General features: G+C 47.0%; 1 protein-coding gene across 4 annotated transcripts in view; it reads right to left on the reverse strand.

The window, feature by feature from the left end:
• The window catches only part of LOC147423391 (uncharacterized), a 114,230-nt gene that overhangs the window by 51,227 nt on the left and 39,196 nt on the right, over positions 1–23,807 (reverse strand). For all 4 annotated transcript variants that reach the window (XM_086501800.1, XM_086501797.1, XM_086501801.1 and 1 more), the window contains exons 4-13: positions 5,848–5,938; positions 5,582–5,715; positions 5,292–5,496; positions 4,710–4,853; positions 4,517–4,630; positions 4,196–4,399; positions 3,637–4,113; positions 2,386–2,610; positions 1,528–1,702; positions 14–216 (exon numbers count right to left, since the gene is read on the reverse strand). In XM_086501800.1, the coding sequence (XP_086357926.1) occupies positions 14–216; positions 1,528–1,702; positions 2,386–2,610; positions 3,637–4,113; positions 4,196–4,399; positions 4,517–4,630; positions 4,710–4,853; positions 5,292–5,496; positions 5,582–5,715; positions 5,848–5,938 (1,972 nt within the window). The remainder of the gene's footprint in view (positions 1–13; positions 217–1,527; positions 1,703–2,385; positions 2,611–3,636; positions 4,114–4,195; positions 4,400–4,516; positions 4,631–4,709; positions 4,854–5,291; positions 5,497–5,581; positions 5,716–5,847; positions 5,939–23,807) is intronic.

Raw genomic sequence — 23,807 nt, forward strand, 5'->3', positions numbered from 1 at the left:
GTGACTGCATCACCTTTTTTAAAAACCACTGTGTCACATTCCCATCAGTAGAAATAGAAACAAGTGATTCTCCATGATCTGAGTTAGAATCAATCCACTGGACTTCCCACACTGGATCATTGTGTTTTCCTGTAGTTAAACCACTCTGCACCACAGGCATTGGATCCTTCGGATTCCTCACATCATATAATGCAATATTTCCACTGTAAAAACCCACTGTCAAAAACGTGAATGAGATTGGAAGTTTAAACCAAATGGTGCAAAAAGATGACTCTTTGAGATTTCAAAAATGACATATACAGGTATAGCACTGACAGTATGTTGTCAATGCTGAAATTAAAGTTCTCGAGCCCTTCATTTGTAATCCAAGATTGTATGCACTTAAAAGTTCCATTCCCTTATCGTCTGGGTAAGCTTATGGAATGATGGGTAATTTTTATTGATTTCTGCAGATGATGAGGTTAACAGCATTACTGTAGCCTTAGAAAATTCCACACATTAGAAAATTCAATTGAAATTGGGATTGAGAAAAATTCCACTGCATTGCAGAGAATTCTCTTCTACTATTCACTCTAAAGCCATTTCTAAGCCACTGAAGCAGCTAAATCCAGCGCTTTTAATCATACCAGCAAGTTTGGTTGATTCCTGATACAATACATATTTCTTAGCATCTTCTTGGCAAGACAGGAATTTCCTTAAGGCCACCAAGGGCATTGTGTCCAAAGCCAAACCCAAGCATATTGAGAACCATATACCACTTCTGCAAGAGAGAATTTGGAAATCCCAAGAGCGTGCAGAGCACTCACAAGCAATTGAATAACTAGGGTCTGCATCCTAAAGCAAACGTGTGGATCCCTTTTGCATTAGTTATGCCACAGGCGCATAGCATCTTTAGAGTCAATTATATAGGCACAATCGCAAGCTCTCAATCACAATCAACACATTGAAACAGAGTGAGACCTTTTAGGTATATTCTCTTCGAGGGCTGCAGCCGCATAAGGCAGTTGAATGGTTGAATTTTGCCTGTCCTACAGAAAAGGTCGTGGAGATTGTGCAGAGCTTCTGAGTTAAATGAGAGGATTTCAATCGTTTCTTTCCAAGACTTCTAATTAGTATCTTCATTTATTCCTCATCACAAGTTTGGTTTTCACTTGATGCCATATACAAGTTAATTTCCATATCATCTTGTTCATAAATTGACGCAGTTTTCTCCATTCCACTGCTTGTTTTTCTTGCCTATTCATAATTTTGTACGGCACACTTTATTTGTCATACATCATCCCAAGACTGTACAATTAGGCCTCTTCAGGATTTTGATTCCCTATCAACAGAGACACATCTCACATCTGACAAAACCTTGTACTTTGGGTCTCATAGGTTATTTTGCTCCTTTGAAGAAGCTTAAAACAATAGAAACAGATTTTTCTTTTCTTCTATTGGCACTGCCTTATATTTAATACACCCTGAACTTTGATAATCTGTATTTAGTTCTAAGCAACTAAATCAAGGAGCAAATTCCATACTTACCAGCAAGCAAATTAGCATTTGAAGTAGAGAAATCTAGAGCTGTGACACCAGATGCAGCAGTTATTGTTGCATGAGGATAACAAGGATTCTTTAGGGACCAGAATGCTATCAGTCCATCCTTTTGTGAACCAAATTCAAATTGACCGTATCCTACCGTCAGCAGATCTTTACTTACCTGCATTTGTTATGGCCAAAGTGTATTATCACCTTCACCTTCTTATATTTTCTTTTTGAATGAATTGAACCGGATAAAATACCCAATTATGGTAATTGTCACGCAAAGTAAACAGATGTATCTCTTAAACTGAAACAAATGTTGCTCCTTGTCAATAGCTTTGGTAAAGAATAATTAATGTGGCAGAACCAATCTGTGGCTTGTGTGTCTAACTGCTTGAAGACTTGCACTGTGCTCGACATAAATTCAAAAGGTCAACTAATTTTGCTACGCATCATGTATGATAATTGTGTTTGTTCATTATAGCTCTCTCAAAATATCAAAATCCCCTAGCTACAGAATCAAGCTGGTAGCATATTCCTACCTTCTTACCTCCAGAGCCACATGGAACAGATTGCAAGATGTGAACATCCCTTTTTTATACTTTGTGTTTAAAATTTTCTAAAACATGTAGGCCTCTTCAAATTGTACAGCTCTTAAGTAAATGACTGTTTCTGTTTTGAAAACATCTCCCAGCTCGTGAAACACCAAACATGAGAACCAAGTGATGAGACACAACCACAAAGGTGGATAGTGACCATTGCATTGCTTACACATTAAACCCTACCCAAACCTTGACTCGAATGACTTCATTTTAACTTGAGCATTTAATTCGTGAAATAAGAGAGTTCCAAGGAGCATACCCTGTTCCAAGCCAGACAGCTAATATTTCGACCGTCAGTGACATCACAACAAAAATCCCATAGCCATTCAACCTGTTTGATTGAGCCAGCTTTCACCGATGAGGATTTTTTTACGAAGGCATCTTTTTGATCTGGTAACTTCTCACTTTGAGGAAATAATGACACCGTTTCGCTACTTTCACAAGAATCTGGATCTCTAGGTCTAAAATCTCGATAAAACAAAAGCTGTTGCAAAGAAAAGGTTGATTAGAATGAGCTTCTTGAGAAACCTCGAACTGCAATCAACACCCTAGTTGTAAGTGCTATGATCTTAACCCTATGCTGTCAATGAGATTTGTTTATCATGATTACCAAACCATAAGGTGAGAGTAAATCCGAGACAGAGGAGGTTTCTACCTTTCTTGTAGTGCCTAATGAAAGTATTACTTCGAAAACAGGCAGTTAAATTTAAATATTTAGGCTCTCTTTTCATTTCACCACGTAACACTAAGAGGAAGATTCCTGTTCAAATTTCCCACTCGATGCCTTATAAATAGCATACAAAATATGCAGTTTCCCTCACTAAAGGGGCCAGCACTCTAATTTGTGCTATAGTCTCGAAGATATCTAGAAAGAAGAGGTAAAATGGCCTTCAAAACTGATCGCACCTCTTTCCTCGATCAAGGCAACAACCATGAGAAATCTCATCCAATTCATCAAGAACAATACTAGCTCACAGGGAGCACATTATCAGATCAACCCTTCATCAAATAGGCATTCAAGTACTCCCCGAAATAGTAGATGTTAGTTGAGAAGATACACGAGACCTTTGTAAAAAGCAAAAAAATACTTTTTTCTCATGAAAGCAGCTCAATAGACTACAAAGCCCCATCCAAAAGCCATACACAATTGAAAATTGAAGCTCAAGCAAACCCCTCAACCATGCAAACCCCCATCCAAAAGCCACAGACAATGAACAATTCAACCTCCAGCAGATTTATCCGCTCCAACTTTACCATACCTTACCAGATGAGGAGCCCAATCAGTAACTTGTATGCATAAAGCAACACAACTATGTCATGCAGAGACCCTGCCTTAGAAGCCAGTGTGCCAGCCTTCTGTTTTGTGCCGAATGCAGAGCTCTTAGTTCTTAGGTTGTTGGATGAGGCCTCCCCTTACCAAACCTTAAAATTCTCAAAAAGCAAAGAAGGTTTATATAAGAGATTGAAAAAAATTGATATCTTACAAAGGTAGTGAACAAAAGATGTGCACCTTATCATGCAAAGTGTTCTGAACAAGTGCTCTTTCTGCAACTTCAAGGGCCTTCAAGAGTCCAGCTACATTGTTCAAGTCAACCTCCTTTTTCTGAGATGACGTTGAATCTTCTGCTATTATTAAGGCATCAGTGCCATCATCGGCTGTGCCACCTGGCCTCTCCATGAGAGATCCTTTGGCAAGGAGAGGATCCTCTACCAAAGCACCTAACTTTGAAGCCCTTCGAGATAGAGATATATTTCCCATCATGGAACCCCTTCTTGATGGAGCTAAACTCCCAGCGGTAGAACCTCTACGAGAGCCACCTATGCTTCCACTTACAGACCCTCTTTTGGAAGCTAGAACACTTCCAACAGCAGAGCCCCTTCGAGAGCCTGCAAAAGCTCCATAAACAGACTTTTTCAAAGATGCTGCCGCTCCTTGTAGAGTTCCCCTACGAGAGCCTGCTACACTTCCAGCTGCAAGTCTTTGGGCCTGCAATAAGACAGACATTAATGCTAAGAACTTGCAGCATAAAAAAGAACTAGTCCACGGATAATTTGATCACATAACCCACCAATGTGCTCGGTAAAATAGTAGAGCCGGTCGATGCTTCTAAATATCCAGCAGACACAAGAAGACTGGCAATTCGAGCATCCTCAGCAGCTTCTGTGGCGCTACCTCTTTGCACCAAACTGTTCCTGTTCTCTGGATCTGCCACTTCACTTTTTCCATCTTCCCTTTTCCTCAAGAATGCATCACAGATATCCCAGGAGTTTGCCTGACTTTAAGCAAGTAAAAAAAGAAAATCATTTAGCAGCTTCAATCCTGCAGTGCTCTACAACCTAGGAAAGCATCTTGGCAAATTCTTAAATGATTAACACACAGAGAATCAAACCTGGCAAGCCTCCACCTCTGTCTGCTTAGCAGAAACCTGCACCTCTTTGGACTTTTGAAGACTGAATAAAGTTTGAGCACTTGAATCAGAGTAGTTTGCACTTCCCACTTTGAGCTGCTCAGCAACACTTGTATATTATTACAAATAAAAGCTCATGACAAATTTTCAAGTCAAAAATTACATTGGCATAAACCTGTAATAGTTTTTTGTATCTCGAGTTTCTCTCAAGCACATCTTTGACATTCTCATAAGTGTTGTTAAGAGTGTGTCCTCTGAGGCTCATTATCTCAAAAGTCTCACTCTCCATTATGGTAACAGCAATGGATCTTTCCAAATCCTGCAGAACAGCTCAGCAGTGTGAGGTTGCCACTACCCAATCAGAAAGCCGCAATCAATCAAATTATTTTCACAAGATATCCTGCTTTCAGCCATGAGCCTATACAATGAGGTGCTCATAAACCTCTGAGGTCGAGATTAGATATTAAAAGGAAGTGTTTTTATTTAAAGTCCATAATTTTACCCACACTGAAGAGTAATGATGTATGAGCGATTGATAGTCTCAAGTAAGTGAACACGGCTTCAGGAAGCTACACATGCCTCATAGAAGCCTAAGTTGCACAGCATTGCTGCGCGCCCGCATGTGCACACACATAACCCACTGCGGTTTAATATTTATTCATGCATACAAGAATAATAAATGCATAACCCACTGCAGTTTAGTATTTATCTATGCATACAAGAATAATAAATGTATCAGCTGGATACATTGAGAGACCTGCTCGGATGTGGGTATTGTATTGCTCGAGTGTAAAATTTGTATTCGTCTTTGATTTTCTGTAGAATGAGGAGCTACATCTTTAGATACAGCAGCAACTGAACTCCATCTCATCATGCTGGGGTCTCCTTCATCTTTATCAGCACCCTCATTATCAAGGGTATCAGGGGTGAAACTAGCCAAGCTACTTGCCATTGAATACCGGCTTTAAATTTGCATCAAGAAAAAAAAAGGATCAGTGACTGAACTCGAACCAGTAGCTGGAGACATTTAAATATGTTACCAAAAACCTGTAGACTGAAGGCCTTTCTGATTCTGGAGTAAATCTATCCGTGTTTATCTGCAAAATTCGTTCATGCAATGGAGTTGCCCTTAAGCTAGTCAATGGTTTGGGTGTTACATCATTGCCATGCTCATCAAAAACCTGTAGAGAACACCTCAACTAAAGTTATGAAAGTTCTGCATTTCAAGTAAAATCATTGAATAGGACTTCTGCCTTCTAGTTTCACTCCTTAGCTACGTATTGATGATCTTTACGGAAAGTTTGTTTGCATACTTGTACAATATCAGGTTCTGCAATCTCAACTGTCTTGAAACTTTTCCCAGACCTGCCAAAACGTCCTGATTTTGCACTTCTCATGCTTCGTCTGGAAAATTAGCAACCATAAAAAGGCAAAGTTATCAATGTGAATACTGATGCTATTAAAAAGACTCAAGAGTTGCAAAAAATATAACAAAGGACTCTCTCTCTCTCTCTCTCTCTCTCTCTCTCTCTCTCTCTCTCTCTCTCTCTCTCTCTCTCTCTCTTGTGTGGAATTTCTCTGCTCGCGTGCTCTGCACCCCCCCTCGCGCTCCCCTGCCCCTTGCTCGTGTGCTCTGAACCCCCCCCTCCCGCGCTACCCTGCCCTTGCTCACGTGCTCTGAACCCCCCCTCGCGCTCCCCTGCCCCTTGCGCTCCCTTGCCGCCCCCGCTCCCTCTCTGCCCCCGCCGTTTGAAGACCACCCCGCTCCCTCTCTCTATCGCGATGCCCCCCCCTCTCCCTGTCTATCGCTCTCCCCCCCCCCCCCCCCCCTCCCCTTTGCCTATCGTGTTGTGCCCCCCCCCCCCCCCGGTCTATCGCTCAAACCCCCCCCCCCTCCCCTGCCTATCGCACCCCCGCTCCCCAGTCTATCGCGCCCCGCCGTCCCCCTCCCCCCATTTTTTTCTTTTAATTTAATTTAACTTATCCCCCGCCCCTCTTTGTCTATCGCGCCCCCCTACTCAATCTACCCCCCCCCCCCCCCCCCCCCCCCCCCCGTCTATCACTCAACCCCCCCCCCTCCCCTGCCTATCGCACCCCGCTCCCCGGTCTATCGCGCCCCGCCGTCCCCCTCCCCCCATTTTTTCTTTTAATTTAATTTAACTTATCCCCCCCCCTCTTTGTCTATCGCGCCCCCCCCCTACTCAGTCTATCCCCCCCCCCCCTCCTCTCCTCAACCTACCTGTCTATCGCGCGCCCCCCCCTCCTCAGTCTTTCGCCCCCCCTCCCCCCCTTTTGTCTATCGCACCCCCCCCCCCCCACCCCTCCTCTGTCTATCGCGAAACCCCCCCAACCACCTCTCTCTCTCTCTCTCTCTCTCTCTCTCTCTCTCTCTCTCTCTCTCTCTCTCTCTCTCTCTCTCTCTCTCTCTCTCTCGATCCACTGCGGTGTGGTGTTAAACACCATGACCTTGGTTTTACCAAGGTTTACAGACAATCCACTATCCTCTGCAAAACTGTGTAATGCATCCAACTGTCGCTGCATACCCTCTGGTGAGTCAGAGATCAAGACAATATCATCAGCATATAACAACAATGGGATCCACGTCCCTGCCAGCTGGGCACCTCTATCACCCTCTCTGTCAATGTAATCAGACACCTCATCAACATACATACCAAATAGACTAGGAGACAATGGGCAACCCTGTTTCACCCCGATAGTGGAGTGAACTAAGTCAGATATCCCCTCTGGGGTGCGTACATGTCCCATCACTGATCTGTATAAAGCCATAATCCCCCAAATCAACACTGTGGGCACCCCCATCTCCTGCAGTCTGCGCATCAGTCGAGCTCTCGGTACCATGTCAAATGCTTTGCGGAAATCCACAAAGCTACAATAAATCCGTCTCCCATGTGACCTGCCCTCCTCAATGATCATTCGAGCAGAGCTAGCTGCCCCCCCCATGGAGATTGAGGCGCTTACCAGATCAGTGTCCTTTGTGCACAGCCTATGGGATACTACTAGAGACAGATATGCTAGACTGGCCCTTGAGTCTTCCAGACAGTTAGCTCTACAGGGGGACACTTCATGCTGGTATGCACAGATGACTTCATGGTTTCAGACGCATGGCTTCACCATGGACAGGTTGCCCCCTTTCCAGTATTCTCTTCAGGCACCCTCGCTGTCTCTTACACGGGTGGAGATCACTAGACTCATTCGTCACGACCTGATCCAGCTCGACACCAGGAGGACATGGATAGAGCCGCCTCAGGAGTTGAGCACGAAGATGGCTTTCTATAGAGAGCATCTTCTCCACCTCACAGGAGAGATGGGTTTGTGATTCGACCCAGCTACATGGACACACATATGTCTCATGGTTTGCGTTGTGCCATTGGTCAGATACGCACATCCTCACATCAGCTCGAGATTGAGACTGGTAGATTCAGAGGGATACCAGCAGACAGCAGGATATGCCGATTATGCCAGAGAGAGCCAGAGACAGAGTTGCACTACATATGTCATTGCACAGTGTTCTATGAGATACGGGGGCGTTTCCACTGCTTATTCAGAGAGGGTTTTGGTCCTCTATCTAGGGTCATGAGTTATGAGGATCAGAGATGTCTTGGACTATATCTACTTGAGTTACACAGGTATAGAGACACTTTACTGGGGAGAGCTAGAGAGAGGCAGTCCCAGAGACACATTACAGATTTCTTTTCACTAGATATGGGACAGCCAGAGGAGCAGCCACCACTGCAGAGCTCGTCCCACACTCATTCGACCACTACTGGCACTCTCATCGACCGAGCATTGGAGCTACAGACGACCGCGACTGAGGAGAGGAGCTACACAGCATCGACGGAGACTACAACAGAAGATTCGAGCCATACTCTCTCGACATCCAGAGTGCAGATGAGGATGGATCCTCACCATTTCTTCCATCTTTGTTTCACACACTGTTACATCCAGTTTACCGGGTACCTATTGTATCAGTTGCTACACCCACGTAGTTTTAGATTGTAGTAGTAGTAGTAGTATTTTGTTCCACTTCTAGTTCTTTTCTAGTTCTTTTGTACCCAGACATGGTATTAGATTCACTATTTTGTAACTGATTGGTCTCATAGGTCATTTTGGCCTTTTGAAGACGTTAATATAACATTTCATTTCATTTCATTTCTCTCTCTCTCTCTCTCTCTCTCTCTCTCTCTCTCTCTCTCTCTCTCTCATCCTTTGGGCCTCACCGTAATGGATCAACGTCAAGGCCATGAAGGCTCAATGGGTGTTGCACAAACTGTCACACTTGAAGAAGACGCTGCACAGAACACGGAAGCCGCCAATGTCTCACCTGTTTGCAAGCCGCGAGCAAAGGCAACCTTCATGCTCACGAATAAGCGAATGGCGCAGATGGAGAGGGAAATGAAGGAGTGGAAAACATAGATGGAAGGATGGTGGAAGGAGAAGGCCAACCTCCTTCAGATGGTCTTCAATGAAGGCGCACAGTGGAAGAAGGAGAAAGAGAGCCTTAACACAAAAATACAGACACTCAAAGAAGAAGTCTCAGCCCTCAAACAAGAGAACCCAAACGTCGAGATACGGGTACTCAAAAAAGAAGTCTCAGCCCTTGAACAGGATCTTGCTGATAGAGTAAGCCATGGACTAGAGGAAGGCGAATTTCAACCCTCGGTACTAGATGAAATCAAGGAAATTAAGGAACAGGTAAGGATGATCACAAAGGAAGAGAAACTCAGTGTGGCAAAGACATGTTCATAGGCGGAGATGATAACAAGGACACAGAAAAAGGCGGACGAGGCTGAAAAATGGATTGAGGTCGCCAAGAAAGGGAAAAGTCAAGAAACTCCTTGTACACCGACGCTTATCCACATGACTCTCGAAGAGGAACAAAGAAGGCGGATGTCAGCATTGCATGTGAGAGTGACCGGTCTCAACGACATAAACAATGTGGAGAAAGAGGTCACAAGCCTTACATCCATGATGGGGAGGGAGAAGCCTTTGCACACAAAGGCATGGAGGGTAGGTAAGAAAAGTGATGGCACGGGAGAGTCTTCAAAGGGGAGAGCTCTCATACTACGCTTCCCTTCGTCGGAAGAGAAGAAGGAATTCTTCACGAAGAGGCCCACTCTCAAAAAGACAGGTATTTTCCTCGGTGATGACCTGACTCTCTCACAGCTCGCACATATGAGAGAGGTAATGCCAGAGATTACAGCGGCAAGGGAGAAGGGAAAAATAGCCTTCTACAGAGATGGACGGGTGGTGATTTTAGAGCGGCGTACTGCATGACAGTGCGAGACCTATGGGACCACACTGAAGATGGCTACCTGGAATTGTAATGGGTCTATGAGGTTGGACGTGGGTGCATTTGAGGAGAGTTTCAAAGACAAGGATATTGTGTTCCTCTCAGAGACTCATCAAGCCCCTGGACAGGTAATGCCACATGTGGTGGGATACAGATGGGAAACAACTCACAGGACAAATGTGAGATCGGAGCATGGGAGTAGAGGCTCAAGAGGAGTAGCAGTGCTTTTCAGAGAGGATCTACAACCATTACTGCTTATTGTACGAAGAGATGATCATGCTAGATATATGTGGGTGAGATTGAGACCTGACATAGGTCGATTCCTATATATTGCCATATGTTACTTTCCTCCCAGTACATCAATGTATGCCGCATCCAGAGGGCAGTCGCCTTTCTCTATCCTAGATGATGACATTTGGGAGTTTTCTAGGGATGGTGATATCATTCTCCTAGGGGACTTCAATGCCCGAACAGGCAACTCGCAGACAGTCTTCTACGACACTTCAGATGAGATGCTTAGAGAGTTGGATGTGTGTGAGTTGGGACTTGACAGATGCTCAGATGACAGAGAGCAAACGGAGTATGGGTGATACCTCATGGAAATGACGACTACACATGGATTAGCCATACTTAATGGCTTACAGCGATTTCCTGGAGCAGCCGGTTTCACATGCTTTCCACATAGACATGGGGCCAGTACAGTGGATTATGTTATGACACAACCAAGCTTTGTCCCCCACATTCAGGATTTCATAGTGGGAGCCCGGCCAGTGGGCATAGCAGTAGATCATGCTCTCTTGACACTATCCGTTAAATTTCAGTATAGTACAACCCAGACACCAGGAGGCAGGTCACACACCCGCTATACATTTACACCAGAGACTGATTTCATTTATTCAGAGGAGATCTGGGACCGTCTATTGGAAGGCACAGCTGGCACAAATGGTACAGGCCTCTCAGTGGAGGAGTGCACCACGCTACTGACTGAGACACTGCATGGGGCCGCATAAGTGGCATACCCACACACTCAGCCGGGCAAGAGGCGACATTCTCGGAGCATGCCCCAAAATAGTTGGTATGATGAGGAGTGCAAAGAGATGAGAGCCCAGCTTCAGAGGGATCTTCTTTTAGGAGTCATCACTTACAGACAGTCTCGGATTGCTTTCCGACGCCTTGTGCGACGGAAGAAGCGAGCTTACCTAGCTCAGATGGAGCGAGACTTGTATCAGATGTTCTTGAGTAGGGACTCAGGAGAGGCATGGCGACTCTTCCATGAGCACTCCCCTCCCCCAGTGATTAGAAATGGTGCATCCAATAAGTACTGGAATGGTGGCAGCCTGTCTATGCTGAACCCGTGCGCCTGAAACCATGATGTCATCTCCCCATACCAGCATGTTGTATCTCCTTGTATTGCTAACTGTCGAGAGGACTCAAGTGCTATGCGAGCATATCTGTCTCTGGAAAGTTCCCATGTGCGGTTTATGAAGGAGACTGATCTGGTGAGCGCCTCTACCACTAGTGGGGGGGGCGCTAGCTCTGCTCGGATAATGGCCCGTGGTACTGATGCCTTGGCTCTAATGAGGCGCGAGATCATAGAGACGAGAGGTTTCTCCATGTTCCCCCATCCGTCTCTGCGACCCGGCTTCCCATGGTGATCCAATGAAGGTCCCCATATCTCAGCCCCATAGAGCAATGCTGAGGCCACCAAGGTGTCAAAGAGCCAGAGCTTCGGCTGGGGTTCCTGAAATAGAACCTGCGAACACATCCTCTCCAATCTACCCAATGCTGCGTGGGCCCTAGTCAGTCTGGTCTCTGCAGCTCTCCTGAGTGAGAATGTGGGTCCAGTAAAAACCACTCCAAGATAAGTGTAAGCGTCTGTGTACTCCACAGTCTCCTGGCCGTATGTGAATGTAGGTGCTGATCTCCTGATCCACTGTGGGGTGGTATTAAACACCATAACCTTGGTTTTACCAAGGTTGACAGACAAACCACTTTCGTGGGCAAACGTATGCAAAGCATCCAATTGGCGTTGCATTCCCTCTGGGGGTTCGGAGATCAACACAATATCGTCCGCATATAACAAAAGTGGAATCCATGTCCCTGCAAACTGTGCACCTTTATCCCCATCCCTGTCAATGTAGTCAGAAACCTCATCCACATACATACCGAAAAGAGTCCAGAGAGCGGGCAGCCCTGCTTCACCCCAATAGTGGAGTGAACCGGTATTGAGAGTCCCTCCGGGGTGCGTACATGCCCTACTACTAATCTGTATAATGCCATGATCCCCCAAATGACCTCTGTGGGTACTCCCATTTCCTGTAATCTGCGCATCAATCTAGCTTTGGGTACTGTGTCAAAAGCTTTGCGGAAGTCCACAAAGCTACAATAGATCCGTCTCCCATGAGATCTGCCTTCCTCGATGATGGCCCTGAGTGTCAAGATGTAGTCAAGAGTAGAGAAGCCTCTCCCGAACCCTGCTGCCCAGTTGCACGCATTCCTTCCCTCTGTGCCCATCTACTCAGCTGTTGCTCAAGAATGGATGAATACAATCGTGCCAGTGTGTGCCCAATCATAATAGTGCGATAATTCCCAGGCTCCATGGGGTCTCCTAACTTGAAGATAGGTACTATCGTAGATAGACTCCGAGTGTCCCGTAGGCCCTCACACATGGCACAGTTAAACATAACTGCTAGAAGCTCTGCCAGTAGATCTTTGGCATGTATGAAATGCTCAGCGACTAAGCTATCATGATCATATGCTCTCCCAGTCCTCATCCTGTCAATAGCTTTCTTCACCATCTCAGCAGTGAAAAAAGCACATGTGTGTGGGCATGGGTCGGGGGGGTTGGGGAGGGGCGGCTGTCTAGGTACTGTGTACAAAGATGATGCGTACTGACCCCAGGTCTCTGTGTAGGAAATAGCAGGGGACGGGGGACTGCTCATGAAAGAGCCGCCACGCTTCACGCGAGTCCTGACTCAAGAATAGCTGATATAGATCCTGTTCGAGTCGAGCCAAAAAAGCCCTCTTCTAGCGCCGAACCAGGCGTCGGAAGTCAACCTGTGACTGTCTGTGAGTGACGTCCCCCAGAAGCACCTCCCTCTGAAGTCTAGCTCTAGTCTGGCGGCACTCCTCATCGTACCAGCCGTTCTAAGGCATGCTCCCTGATCGGCGGCTCTACTCAGGCTGGGTGTGTGGGTATGCTTCTGCTGCTGCCTCATGTAATGTCTATGTCAGTATAGTAGTTAGCTCCACCAAAGGTCGCCCCGGGTCCTCAGTGCATAGGCGTCTGTAGATCCCGTCCATGTATACAGAATCCGTCTCCCGTGTGAATGTGTAGTGAGTAGGGGCTGCTACCGGTGGCCTGTGTGCTACACTGAACTGGAAAGAGATGGTCATCGACACCAGAGCATGATCTACTGCTACCCCGACCGGTCTGGGCCCAACTGTGAGATCCTCGATACTAGAGATGAGATTCGGTTGTGCCATGACATTGTCCGTTGTGCTGGCTCCATGCCTATGAGGAAAACATGTAAACCTCCCGCAGCAGGAAATCTCTGTAGGCCGTTCAATATGGCCAAACCATGTGCAGTGCCCATGTCTATCAGGTGTCGCCCATACTCGGTATATTCCACATTGTGTGATAGTCTGGACAGGCCCGTCTCCACAACATCGAGCTCTCTTAGCATCTCTTCTGAAGTATCATAAAAAACTGCCTGGTGATGGGCAGTCCTAGCATTGAAGTCCCCTAGGATGATAATGTCACCATCCCTAGAGAACTCCCATGTGTCATCATCCAGAATAGAGAAAGGGAGACTGTCCTCTAGGTGATGCATAAACTGATGTTCTCGGGGGAAAGTAACAAATAGCTAGGTAGAGATATCTGCCTATCTCTGCTTTCAATCTCACCCACATGTACCTAGCCTACTCATCCCTGCGGGCTATATGTATCAATGGCTGCAGATCCTCTCTAAATAACACTGCCACTCTCCCCGAGCCCCGCCCTCTATGTTCTGAGCGTGTCTCCTGTCTGTAAGCTGTCTCCCACCTGTATCCACTGATGTGAGGCATGGATTGCCCAGGGGTCTTGTGTGTCTCAGAGTAAAAGATGATGTCTCTTCCAGTAAAGCTATCCTCAAAAGCACCTACATCAAGACGCATAGATCCATTACAGTTCCAGGCAGCCACTTTGAGTGTGGTCCCATAAGTCTCGCACCGTCATGTGGAGCGTCGCTCTAGTATTACCACTTTTTCGTCTCAGTGGAAGGCAATCTTGCCTTTTCCCCTTGCCGCTCTAATCTCCGGCATTACTTCCTGCATATGAGCGATCTGCGAGAGGGTGAGATCATCCCCGAGAAAGATGCCAGTCTCTTTAAGAGTTGGTCTTTTCTTCAAGAAGGACTTTGCTTCCATGGAGGGAAAACGGAGGATGAGTGCTCTTTCTTTTGAGGTTTCTCCACTGCTTCCATTTTTTTTTATGTTGCCCACTCTCCATGCCCTTGTGTGCGTCGGCTCATGAACGCCCATCAAGGCTGTGAGTTCTTTTACTTCTTCGTCCACATTGCCTTTGTCTTTAAGACCGCAAATTCTCACATGCAAAGCGCGCACTCGTCTCCTTTGCTCCTCCTCTAGTGTCTGATTAATGATAGTGGGTGTGGACGTGTGCGTTATCTCCTTGCCTTTTCCTTTCTTGGCCACCTTGATCCATTTCTCGGCTTCATCCGCCTTCTGTTGAGTCTTGGTAAGAACATCCACCCAAGAAGTCGTCATTTCTTTCTGTTGCTCTTCTCCCTCTTTGATGGCCCGTACTTGCTCCTTCATTGTGTTGATTTCTTCGATTACTGAGGGTTGCAGTTCGCCCTCTTCCAGTGTGTTTCTTGATCGGGCTTCAGCGAGATCTTTCTTGAGCGACGCAATCTCTGCCTCTTGAGTCGTCACTCGCTCTTCCAGCGTACTTATCTTGCTCTCTTGGTTCAGCACGCGTCCTTCAAGCATGTTTATTGTGCCCCGGAGCTTGCGGTTCATCTTGGTAGTGATCTCCGTCATTTCCTCTTTGCACTTTTGAATGGCATCCTCTAGGGGGTCGGCTTTATCGTTCAGCTTCCTCATGCTTGATCGCCGTTCGCCAAGGGGTCCCTAAACGTACGTGTGCACCCACACTAGCAGCGGGCGCAGTAGCTGGGCGGACGGGGGAGCGTGGGGCGGTACGACAAGGGAGGGGGAGCGCTAGAGTGCAGACGAGAGAAATGAAAATGAAATGAAATGTTATATTAACGTCTTCAAAAGGCCATAGTGACCTATGAGACTAGAAAGAGAGAGAGAGAGAGAGAGAGAGAGAGAGAGAGGGGGGGGGTATATCAATAAGAAATAAAAGAAATAGAAATAAAATGATATACTAGCGTTTTCAAAAGGCCAAATTGACCTATGAGACCAAGCTGATACACCATAGCGAGTGTGATACCATGTCCAAAAATTAAATTTTAAAAAACTGATAATAATAATTTTGGGACTACCTACGCGTAGAGGAAGGGGAGGGACATCTTACGCATAAAAAGAAGGGGGGGGGGGGGGGGGGGGGGGGGGGGAGACAACCTACGCGTAGAGAAAGGGGGGAGGGACATCCTGCCCATAGAAGAGGTCCGAGGACACCTTACCCGGGGAGCAGCAGGGCGAGGGGGGGGGGCAGGCATAGCAGCACAGAGAGGAGGGGACAGCGTGGCGGGGCTGCAGGCGGGGCGAGGGAGGGCAGGGGCAGGGCAGAGAGTAGCGAGCAGGGGTAGGGACCTGGGGCGCGCAAGGCAGCAAGCAGGGGTAGGGAGCGGGAGCACGCAGGGCAGCGAGCAGGGCGAGGCGAGGCGGCAGCGAGCAGGGGCAAGGCGAGGGCGAGAGAGAGAGAGGGAGCGAGAGCGCGCAGGACAGCAAGCAGGGGTAGGGGCGCGGGAGCGCGCAGGGCAGCGAGCAGGGGCAAGGCGAGAGAGAGAGAGAGAGAGAGAGAGAGAGAGAGAGAGAGAGAGAGAGAGAGATGAAATGAAATGAAATGTTATATTAACGTCTTCAAAAGGCCAAAGTGACCTATGAGACCAGAAAGTTACAATGTGGTGGATCTGTTGCAAAGTTGGAGTAACAAAAATGACAAAATAAAATACTATGGAATCCTAAACTGCTAGGTGTGAGCTAAGCAGCTAGGTGGAATAGCTAAATCACAAAAGATCCAGCATCGGTCGCTGGCGGATCTCATCAATCTCGTGCATGGTCAATAGCCTGAACGGGCATTGTGCATGTCGGGCCAAAGTGATCCGAATCCTCTGATGCAGCCTCCGTCGATGTTGTGTCGTCCTCCGCAGTCGTGGGCGTCCGAATCTCCCTAGCTCGGTCGCTCGGTCAATCAGTGTGCCTCTAGTGTGAGGCGACGTACTCTCCTGTGGTAGTAGCTCCTCCGAGAGTTCAGTGTCTGCTCTAAAGAAGTCTGTGATCCGTCTCTGAGACTCGCTAGCTTCTCCCCTCATCAGGCTCTCTCTGTGTATGCGCAGCTCGAGCAAAAACAGACCCAAGCATCTCTGATCCTCGTACCGCATAACTGTGGAGAGTGGTCCGAAGCCCTCTCTAAACAAGCAGTGGAAGCGGCCATGTATCTCGTAGTAGACGGGGCAGTGGCATCTGTAGTGCAACTCTGTCTCAAGCTCCATGTCACACAAGAGGTATGTCCTGGCCTCTGCCGGTACTCCACTGTATCTCCCAATCTCGATCCGCAGCTGGTGTAAAGATGTGCGTATCTGGCCAATAGCACATCGTATCCCATGAGAAAAGTGGATGTTTATGTATCTGGGCCTCGTCACAAAACCATCCTCCGTAAGCTGGAGAAGATGCTCTCTATAGAAAGCCATCTTTGTGCGCAACTCCTGTGCTGGCTGTATCCATGTCCTCCTGGTGTCTAGCTGAGTCACGTCCTGGCGAATGAGCCTGGTAATCTCGGATTGTGTAAGAGTCAGAGAGGGCGCATCCAGTGAGTACTGGAAGGGAGGCAATCTGTCTATGTTGAACCCATGCGCCTGAAACCATGATGTCATCTCCCCATACCAACATGTTGTATCTCCCTGCATGGCTAATTGTCGAGAGGACTCAAGTGCAAGGTGGGCATATCTGTCTCTGGGAAGTTTCCACATGCGGTGTATGAATGAGACAGATCTGGTGAGTGCCTCCACCACTAGTGGGGGGGCAGCTAGCTCTACCCGGATAATGGCACGAGGTGCTGAAGCCTTGGCTCTAATGAGCCGCGAGATCATAGAGACTAATGGCTTCTCCATGTCCCCCCATCCATTACAGATGGCAGTTGGCTTACAGCTGCAGACGGCTTATACATAGAGGGATAATAGCATTTGATTTTGGAGCCATTTTCTAGTGGCAAGGGGACACCTTCCAAAGTTACCAGCTGGATTGCCCCCTGTGGCAAAAACCTGCACCATGAATGGGCCTTGCCAAGCTAGGACCAACTTCTTTGCTTTTTTTTTTATATCTAGCTTGATACAGTAGCACCAGTGAGCCTGGCATAATTTTTGGCGATCATGCCAAGCCTTGCGACGAAGCTGCTCTGCTTCAAGAGCCTGAGAAGCTAAACAGCGGCTTTCTTCCAATAGGGCGAGGCGAGAGACAGAGGTAGACCCCAGACCCCAACCTGTCCTCCCGTGATGGTCCAATGAAGCTCCCCAAATCTCAGCTCCATAGAGCAATGCAGAAGCCACCAAAGTGTCAAAGAGCCAGAGTTTCGTCCGAGGATGAACATGTGAACACATCCTCTCCAATCTACCCAATGCTGCATGGGCTCTAGTCAGTCTAGTCTCTGCTGCTCTCCTCAATGAAAATGCTGGTCCATTGAAAACCACTCCAAGGTAAGTGTAAGCATTTGTATACTCCACTGTCTCCTAACCGTATGTGAATGCGGGCACTGACCTCCTGATCCACTGTGGGGTGGTATTAAATACCATGACCTTGGTTTTACCAAGGTTGAGAGACAAACCACTTTCATGGGCGAACCTATGCAAAGCATCCAAGTGACGTTGCATCCCCTCCGGAGAGTCGGAGATCAACACAATATCATCAGCATATAACAATAGTGGAATCCATGTCCCTGCCAGCTGTGCACCTCTATCACCATCTCTCTCAATGTAGTCAGAAACCTCATCCACATACATACCAAATAGAGTAGGAGAGAGCGGGCAACCTTGCTTCACCCCAATAGTGGAGTGAGCCGCTATAGATAGGCCCTTTGAGGTGCGTACATGCCCCACTACTGACTTGTATAATGCCACGACCCCCCAAATGAGCTCTGTGGGTACTCCCATCTCCTGTAATCTGCGCATCAATCTAGCTCTGGGTACTGTGTCAAATGCTTTGTGGAAGTCCTCAAAGCTACAATAGATCCGTCTCCCATGCGATCTGCCCTCTTCAATGATGGCTCTAAGTGTCAAGATATGGTCAAGAGTAGAAAACTGAACCCTGCCTGCCCGCCTGCACGTATCATCTCTCTCTCTTTGCCCATCTGCTCAGCTGCTGCTCAAGAATGGATGCGTACAACCATGCCAATGTGTGTCCAATCACGATAGTGCGATTATTCCCACGTTCCATAGGGTCTCCTGACTTGAAGATAGGTACAATAGTAGATAGGCTCCAAGTATCAGGCAAGCCCTCACACATGGCACGGTTAAACATAACTGCTAGAAGCTCTGCTAGAAGATCTCTGGCATGCATGAAGTGCTCAGCCACTAAGCCATCATGATCATATGCTCTCCCAGTCCTCATCCTGTCAATGGCCTTCCTCACCATCTCAACGGTGAAAAAAGCACATGTGTGGGGGCATGGATCGGGGGGGTCAGGAAGGGAGAAATGAAATGAAATGTTATATTAACGTCTTCGAAAGGCCAAAATGGCCTTTCAGACCAAAAAATTACAATTGGTGAATCTGATATCATGTTTGAGTACGGAAATTACAAAGAACTAACACTAACCCTAAGGAAAAAAGGAAATGAATATGAGGCTGATTCGGATTGAGACGAGATAAAGGGAGGGGGGGTTGGCGGGTTCAAACGAAATGAAATGAAATGAAATGTTATATTAATGTCTTCAAAAGGCCAAAGTGACCTATGAGACCAGAAAGTTACAATGTGGTGGATCTGATACAAAGCCAGAGTAAGAGAGACAGAGAGAGAGAGAGAGAGAGAGAGAGAGAGAGAAATGAAATGTTATATTAACGTCTTCGAAAGGCCAAAATGACCTATGAGACCAAAAAAGTTACAATTGGTGAATTTGATATCATGTCTGAGTACGGAAATTACAAAGTTACAAAGAGCTAACACTAAAACACTAAGGAGAAAGGAAATAAGTCTGAAGTTGATTCGTGATTGAGACGAGATACAAGGGAGGGGGGGGGGGGGGGGGGGGGGGGGGGGGGTGTGGGTGTGGGGGGGGTTTGGTGGCTTCAGATGAAATCTCTCATCGGTCGCTGTCGGATCTCATCAACCTCCTCCATGGTCAGTACTCTGGTTGGGCGTCTTGCATGTTGAGCTAGAGTGATCTCTATCTTCTGTTGCAGCCTTCGTCGGTGGTGGGAGACCCACCGAGATCGTGGGCGTATGAATCTGCGTAGCTCAGTGGCTCGGTCAAGGAGCGCACCTCTAGTATGGGTGGGCTTTGAGATTTGCTGCTACTCCTCTGGCTCTCCCCTGACTGGTGTAAAGGAATCTGTGATTCGTCTCTGAGACTGTCTTTCCCCTGATATCCTCAGCAAGCTCTCCCTAAGTCTGCGCAGCTCTAGCAAGAACAATCCGAAACACCTCTAATCTTTGTATCTCACGACTCTAGAAAAAGGTCCGAAACCTTCTCTGAACAGGCAGTGGAAGCGGTCGCGTATCTCATAGTACGCCGGGCAATGACATGTGTAGTGCAGCTTTGTCTCTGGCTCTAAGTTACATAGGTGAGATATATTGGCCACTGCTGGCACCCCTCGAAATCGGCCAATCTCGATTTGAAGCTGATGTGAGGATGTGCGTATCTGTCCGATAGTGCATCTTATCCCATGAGATAAGTGTGTATCCATGTATGCAGGCCTAGTGACAAAGCCGTCCTTTGTGAGTTGGAGAAGATGCTCTCTATAGAAGGCCATCTTCGTGCCCAAGTCCTGTGTCGGTTGTATCCATGTGCTCCTGGTATCTAGATGAATCATTTCCTGTCGTATGAGTCTGGTGATCTCTGTCCGTGTGAGAGACAGGGAGGGTGCATCCAGGGAGTATTGTCGAGATGACTCCAAAGCAAGCCGAGCGTATCTGTCCCTAGGGAGTATGGATGTGGGGGTATGCCTCTGATGCTGCATCATGGAGCGTCTCTGTTAGTATCTGAGTGAGTTCATCTACTGGCCATCCCGGCTCCTGGGTGCATAGCTGCCTGTATATCTCATCCATATACACAGAATCCATCTCCCTCATGAAGGTATACCGACTGTGTGTGAGGACCTCTCCTAGTGGAGCTGTGCTAAACTGAAACGTCAGGGTGAAAGACAAGATAGCATGATCAACTGCTACTCCAACTCGCCTAGTGCCCACCATGAAATCCTGAGAGAATGGAATGAGACCTGGCTGGGCCATAACATAATCCACTGTGCTGGCACCATGTCGGTGTGGAAATCCAGCTGTCGAAAATCTTTGTAGGCCATTCAAAATGGCCAATCTATGCGCGGTTCCCATATCTATCAAGTATCTGCCATACTCAGTGTATTCCTCATTTTGTGATAGTCTGGATAGGGTATCATAAAATATTGTCCGGTGGTGGGCAGTCCTAGCATTGAAGTCCCCTGTATGATAATGTCGCCATCCTTGGAAAACTCCCATATCTCTGTCACGTGACACATCCAACCCTATGTGTCCGTGGACAAGCTACAATATGACAAGGGTTCAGTTCAGTCAAGTCAGTCTAAGAATAGGAAGTGATCTGGCACTTTTGTGAGTCTCTTCGCAGACCGTGCATGTCCAGACACTTGATTTAGATGCATATCCTTTGGTTGCACACAGCATGATCATCAGATTTCCATCGGAACCCATCAGGAGCATTTTTAAGTGCATAGACCTATTTTCCCTATTTTTGACATTTTTCACTTATTATTTTTAAGTGACTTTTGTTGGGAACTAGGTAGGGCAATTTTGCTAAGCAAGTATATCAAGAAACCTAGCGCTAGCACTTTCTGGCATAAGAGGCAGCAGGAACCCGGTGTTCATCAGGTAACTTCTCAGTAAGGCTCCCCCCCCCTTCCCCCCCGCGACAACTCTATCGTTTTCACTCACCAGAAGACCTAGCGTTTCGCATTAGATCGGCCAACGTTTTTGCACTTACAGATTCCCGGTGACAGTAGACAGTAAATCAGCCCTAGCGCTAGCACTTTCTGGCAGAAGAGGCAACAAGAGCATTGCTCAACAGGCACCTTCTCAAGCAAGACCAACCTCAAGAAACCCTAGCAATTTCAGCCACAGATCCTAATGCATGCTAGCGCTTTGGACCACCTCAGGCCAGCGATTTCAGCAAGGGATTTCAGCAAGCAAAAGACTCAGCATTTCAGCGTTTTTGAACCAGCCAATTAGCTTTTTTCAGCCTCTGCAATCCAGCGTTTTTCAGCCCTGCATTGGCGTTTTTGCAGCAGCATCTCAGCACCATTAGGACAGCATTCCCAGCAGAAAATCAGCGACAAGACAGCCAGCCTAGACCAGCGTTTTGGAAGGACAACATCAGCGTTTTTAGGGACAGCATCAGCGTTTTTCAAGGGTTGCGAAAGCGGCGTTTATAGTCAGCAATACCAGCGCTTGGAGATAGCCACATGGGCATTTCCAATCAGCCGCATAAGCCATAGCAGCAGATAGAAGTCGTCGTCGTCAACGTCGTCTTCGAAGCATTCAGGACATAGCAACCATTTGGACTCATTCCATCAGCCATTGTACCAGATTGTGCAATCAATAGTAGACCACTCTCGCCATTGAGAGTGGGGCCCTTGGAGGAGGGTTTGACAACTTCCCGGTGTCGTATTCTCTTCTCTCTCTATCTCTAAGTCTCAGCACCTTCATTCACAGTGTCTATTCACTTTTTTTGTGTCCACTGCACTCTCTCACTAAAGGAACGGAAGGCTCTCACTTCCGTAAGATAAAGGAACCTTGAGCACAGTTCAGAGCACTCATCTTGAGCAAAGTTCAACATTCACTTCCGCTGCTCCTTACATTGGTATCAGAGCTTGGCAGTGTTCTGTATCACTCGAGGAAAGAACCACAAGAACCACAAAAAAAAATTTACTTGTTGTGGTCGTATGTAACCCAAGTCCTCTTGGGCGTGTCGATTCCTAATCGTGTTTTTGAAGAGTGACAGGTAACCCAAGAAAGAAGGACGTGTCCAGCCTCCCCTTGTGCCACTTTTCACTCATTGAGAGCGGACCGTGTACTTAGCGGCCGGCCAATTGACGTGAGGTGGGAAAAAGCAACCTTGGTGTGAGCGCAAGCCCGCCAAGGGGTGCGCCCGCAAAAAAGAGCAGAACTTGGGTGAAGAGAAGATCCTTCTCTAACACAGACTACAAGCGAAAGAAGAACCTCAAGAACCTCAAGACTCTCAAGACCCTCAAGAACCTCAAGACCCAAGAACCCAAGACCCACAAGAACCCAAGTTCCTCGTGAATTTAAGAACCCATGACTTCAGTGGATGGTCATCACTCGAAGCGGAATGGATACTTCGCTTGGAGTTGGTAAGCATGAGGGTGGCGAAGAAGAATTTTCCCCACCAGGAGGTTTTTCCGACCCTCCCCCTTCCCCATCTATGACAAGGATTGCACTAACTCCTATGGAGGCTTTCGATAAGATGATGATGGACAGGGAGTTAGAACGCAAAGCAAGAAAAGCACAAAGAATGGCAGCTATAGCTCGTGAATCCGCAGAAAGAAGGGCAGCCATAGATCGTGAATACGAAGAAAGAATGGCAACCATAGAGCGTGAGCACGAGCAAGCACGCTTGGAAGCCAAAGCAAGAGAAGCAAAATTTGATCACAAGAACAAAGCAAGAATGCAAGAAATGTTGCGACTCTTTTCTCAAGTTCAGGCACAGATGCAAGAGATTCGGGAAAAGGAGACTCTCTCAGTCTCTTCTTCTCCGAAGCATGACACACATGATTTGCATGATGATAAGCATGATGAATTGCATGATAATGATGAGCATGATGATTTGGATGATAAGGACAAGCATGATGATTTGCATGAAAATGATGTGATTGTTCACAAGGATGATGTGTTAGTTGATACTTTCTCTAGTGAAGCTAACCTCATTGCAGATTCAATCAATCACGAAGAACCGATCTTGGCTCTCGAGTCGAGGTCCACAGAACCCCCACAAGAAGATTCGATAGATCCCGAAGAACCGATCTTGGCTCTCGAGCCTAGGTCCAAAGAACCCTCACAGGAAGTACTATGTGTTCGCATGATTAGTCAGCACGCATTGTTCGAGTGTTTCATTCGTGATGATTTCCTATATTTTAATCAGCGACCTTATATGATCCCTTTTCCTAGGCATGACATATTGTACGTTGAGCATGATTCACTCATGAATGAGCACGGACGTATGCGGATTTCTCATGAAAAGCTGAAAAGTATGCATTCACGGAAGTCACATTCCATGTCTCTTCCTTGGCATGACACAGTCGTAGAAAGAGCACAAGATGGATTAAGCATCAAGCATCGGCATTTCCATTGTGATTTGCCACAGTTGATTGATTTAGATTAGAGAGTCAAAATTCAACCCCATTGTTTCCGTGTGTTTGATAAATGGTTTGGCACTCCGTCTATATGTTCATCTACATTGCATGCACAGTCGTTAAAGAAGACAAGAATTTTTCCAGTCACTTTACATCGAATGGGTATGTTCATGTTTTTGTGTTGGAAGTGGTTTCATGAATTT

This window comes from Adiantum capillus-veneris, chromosome 26 (genome assembly GCF_014529385.1).
Source record: "Adiantum capillus-veneris isolate H3 chromosome 26, ASM1452938v2, whole genome shotgun sequence".
Lineage (NCBI taxonomy): Eukaryota > Viridiplantae > Streptophyta > Polypodiopsida > Polypodiales > Pteridaceae > Adiantum > Adiantum capillus-veneris.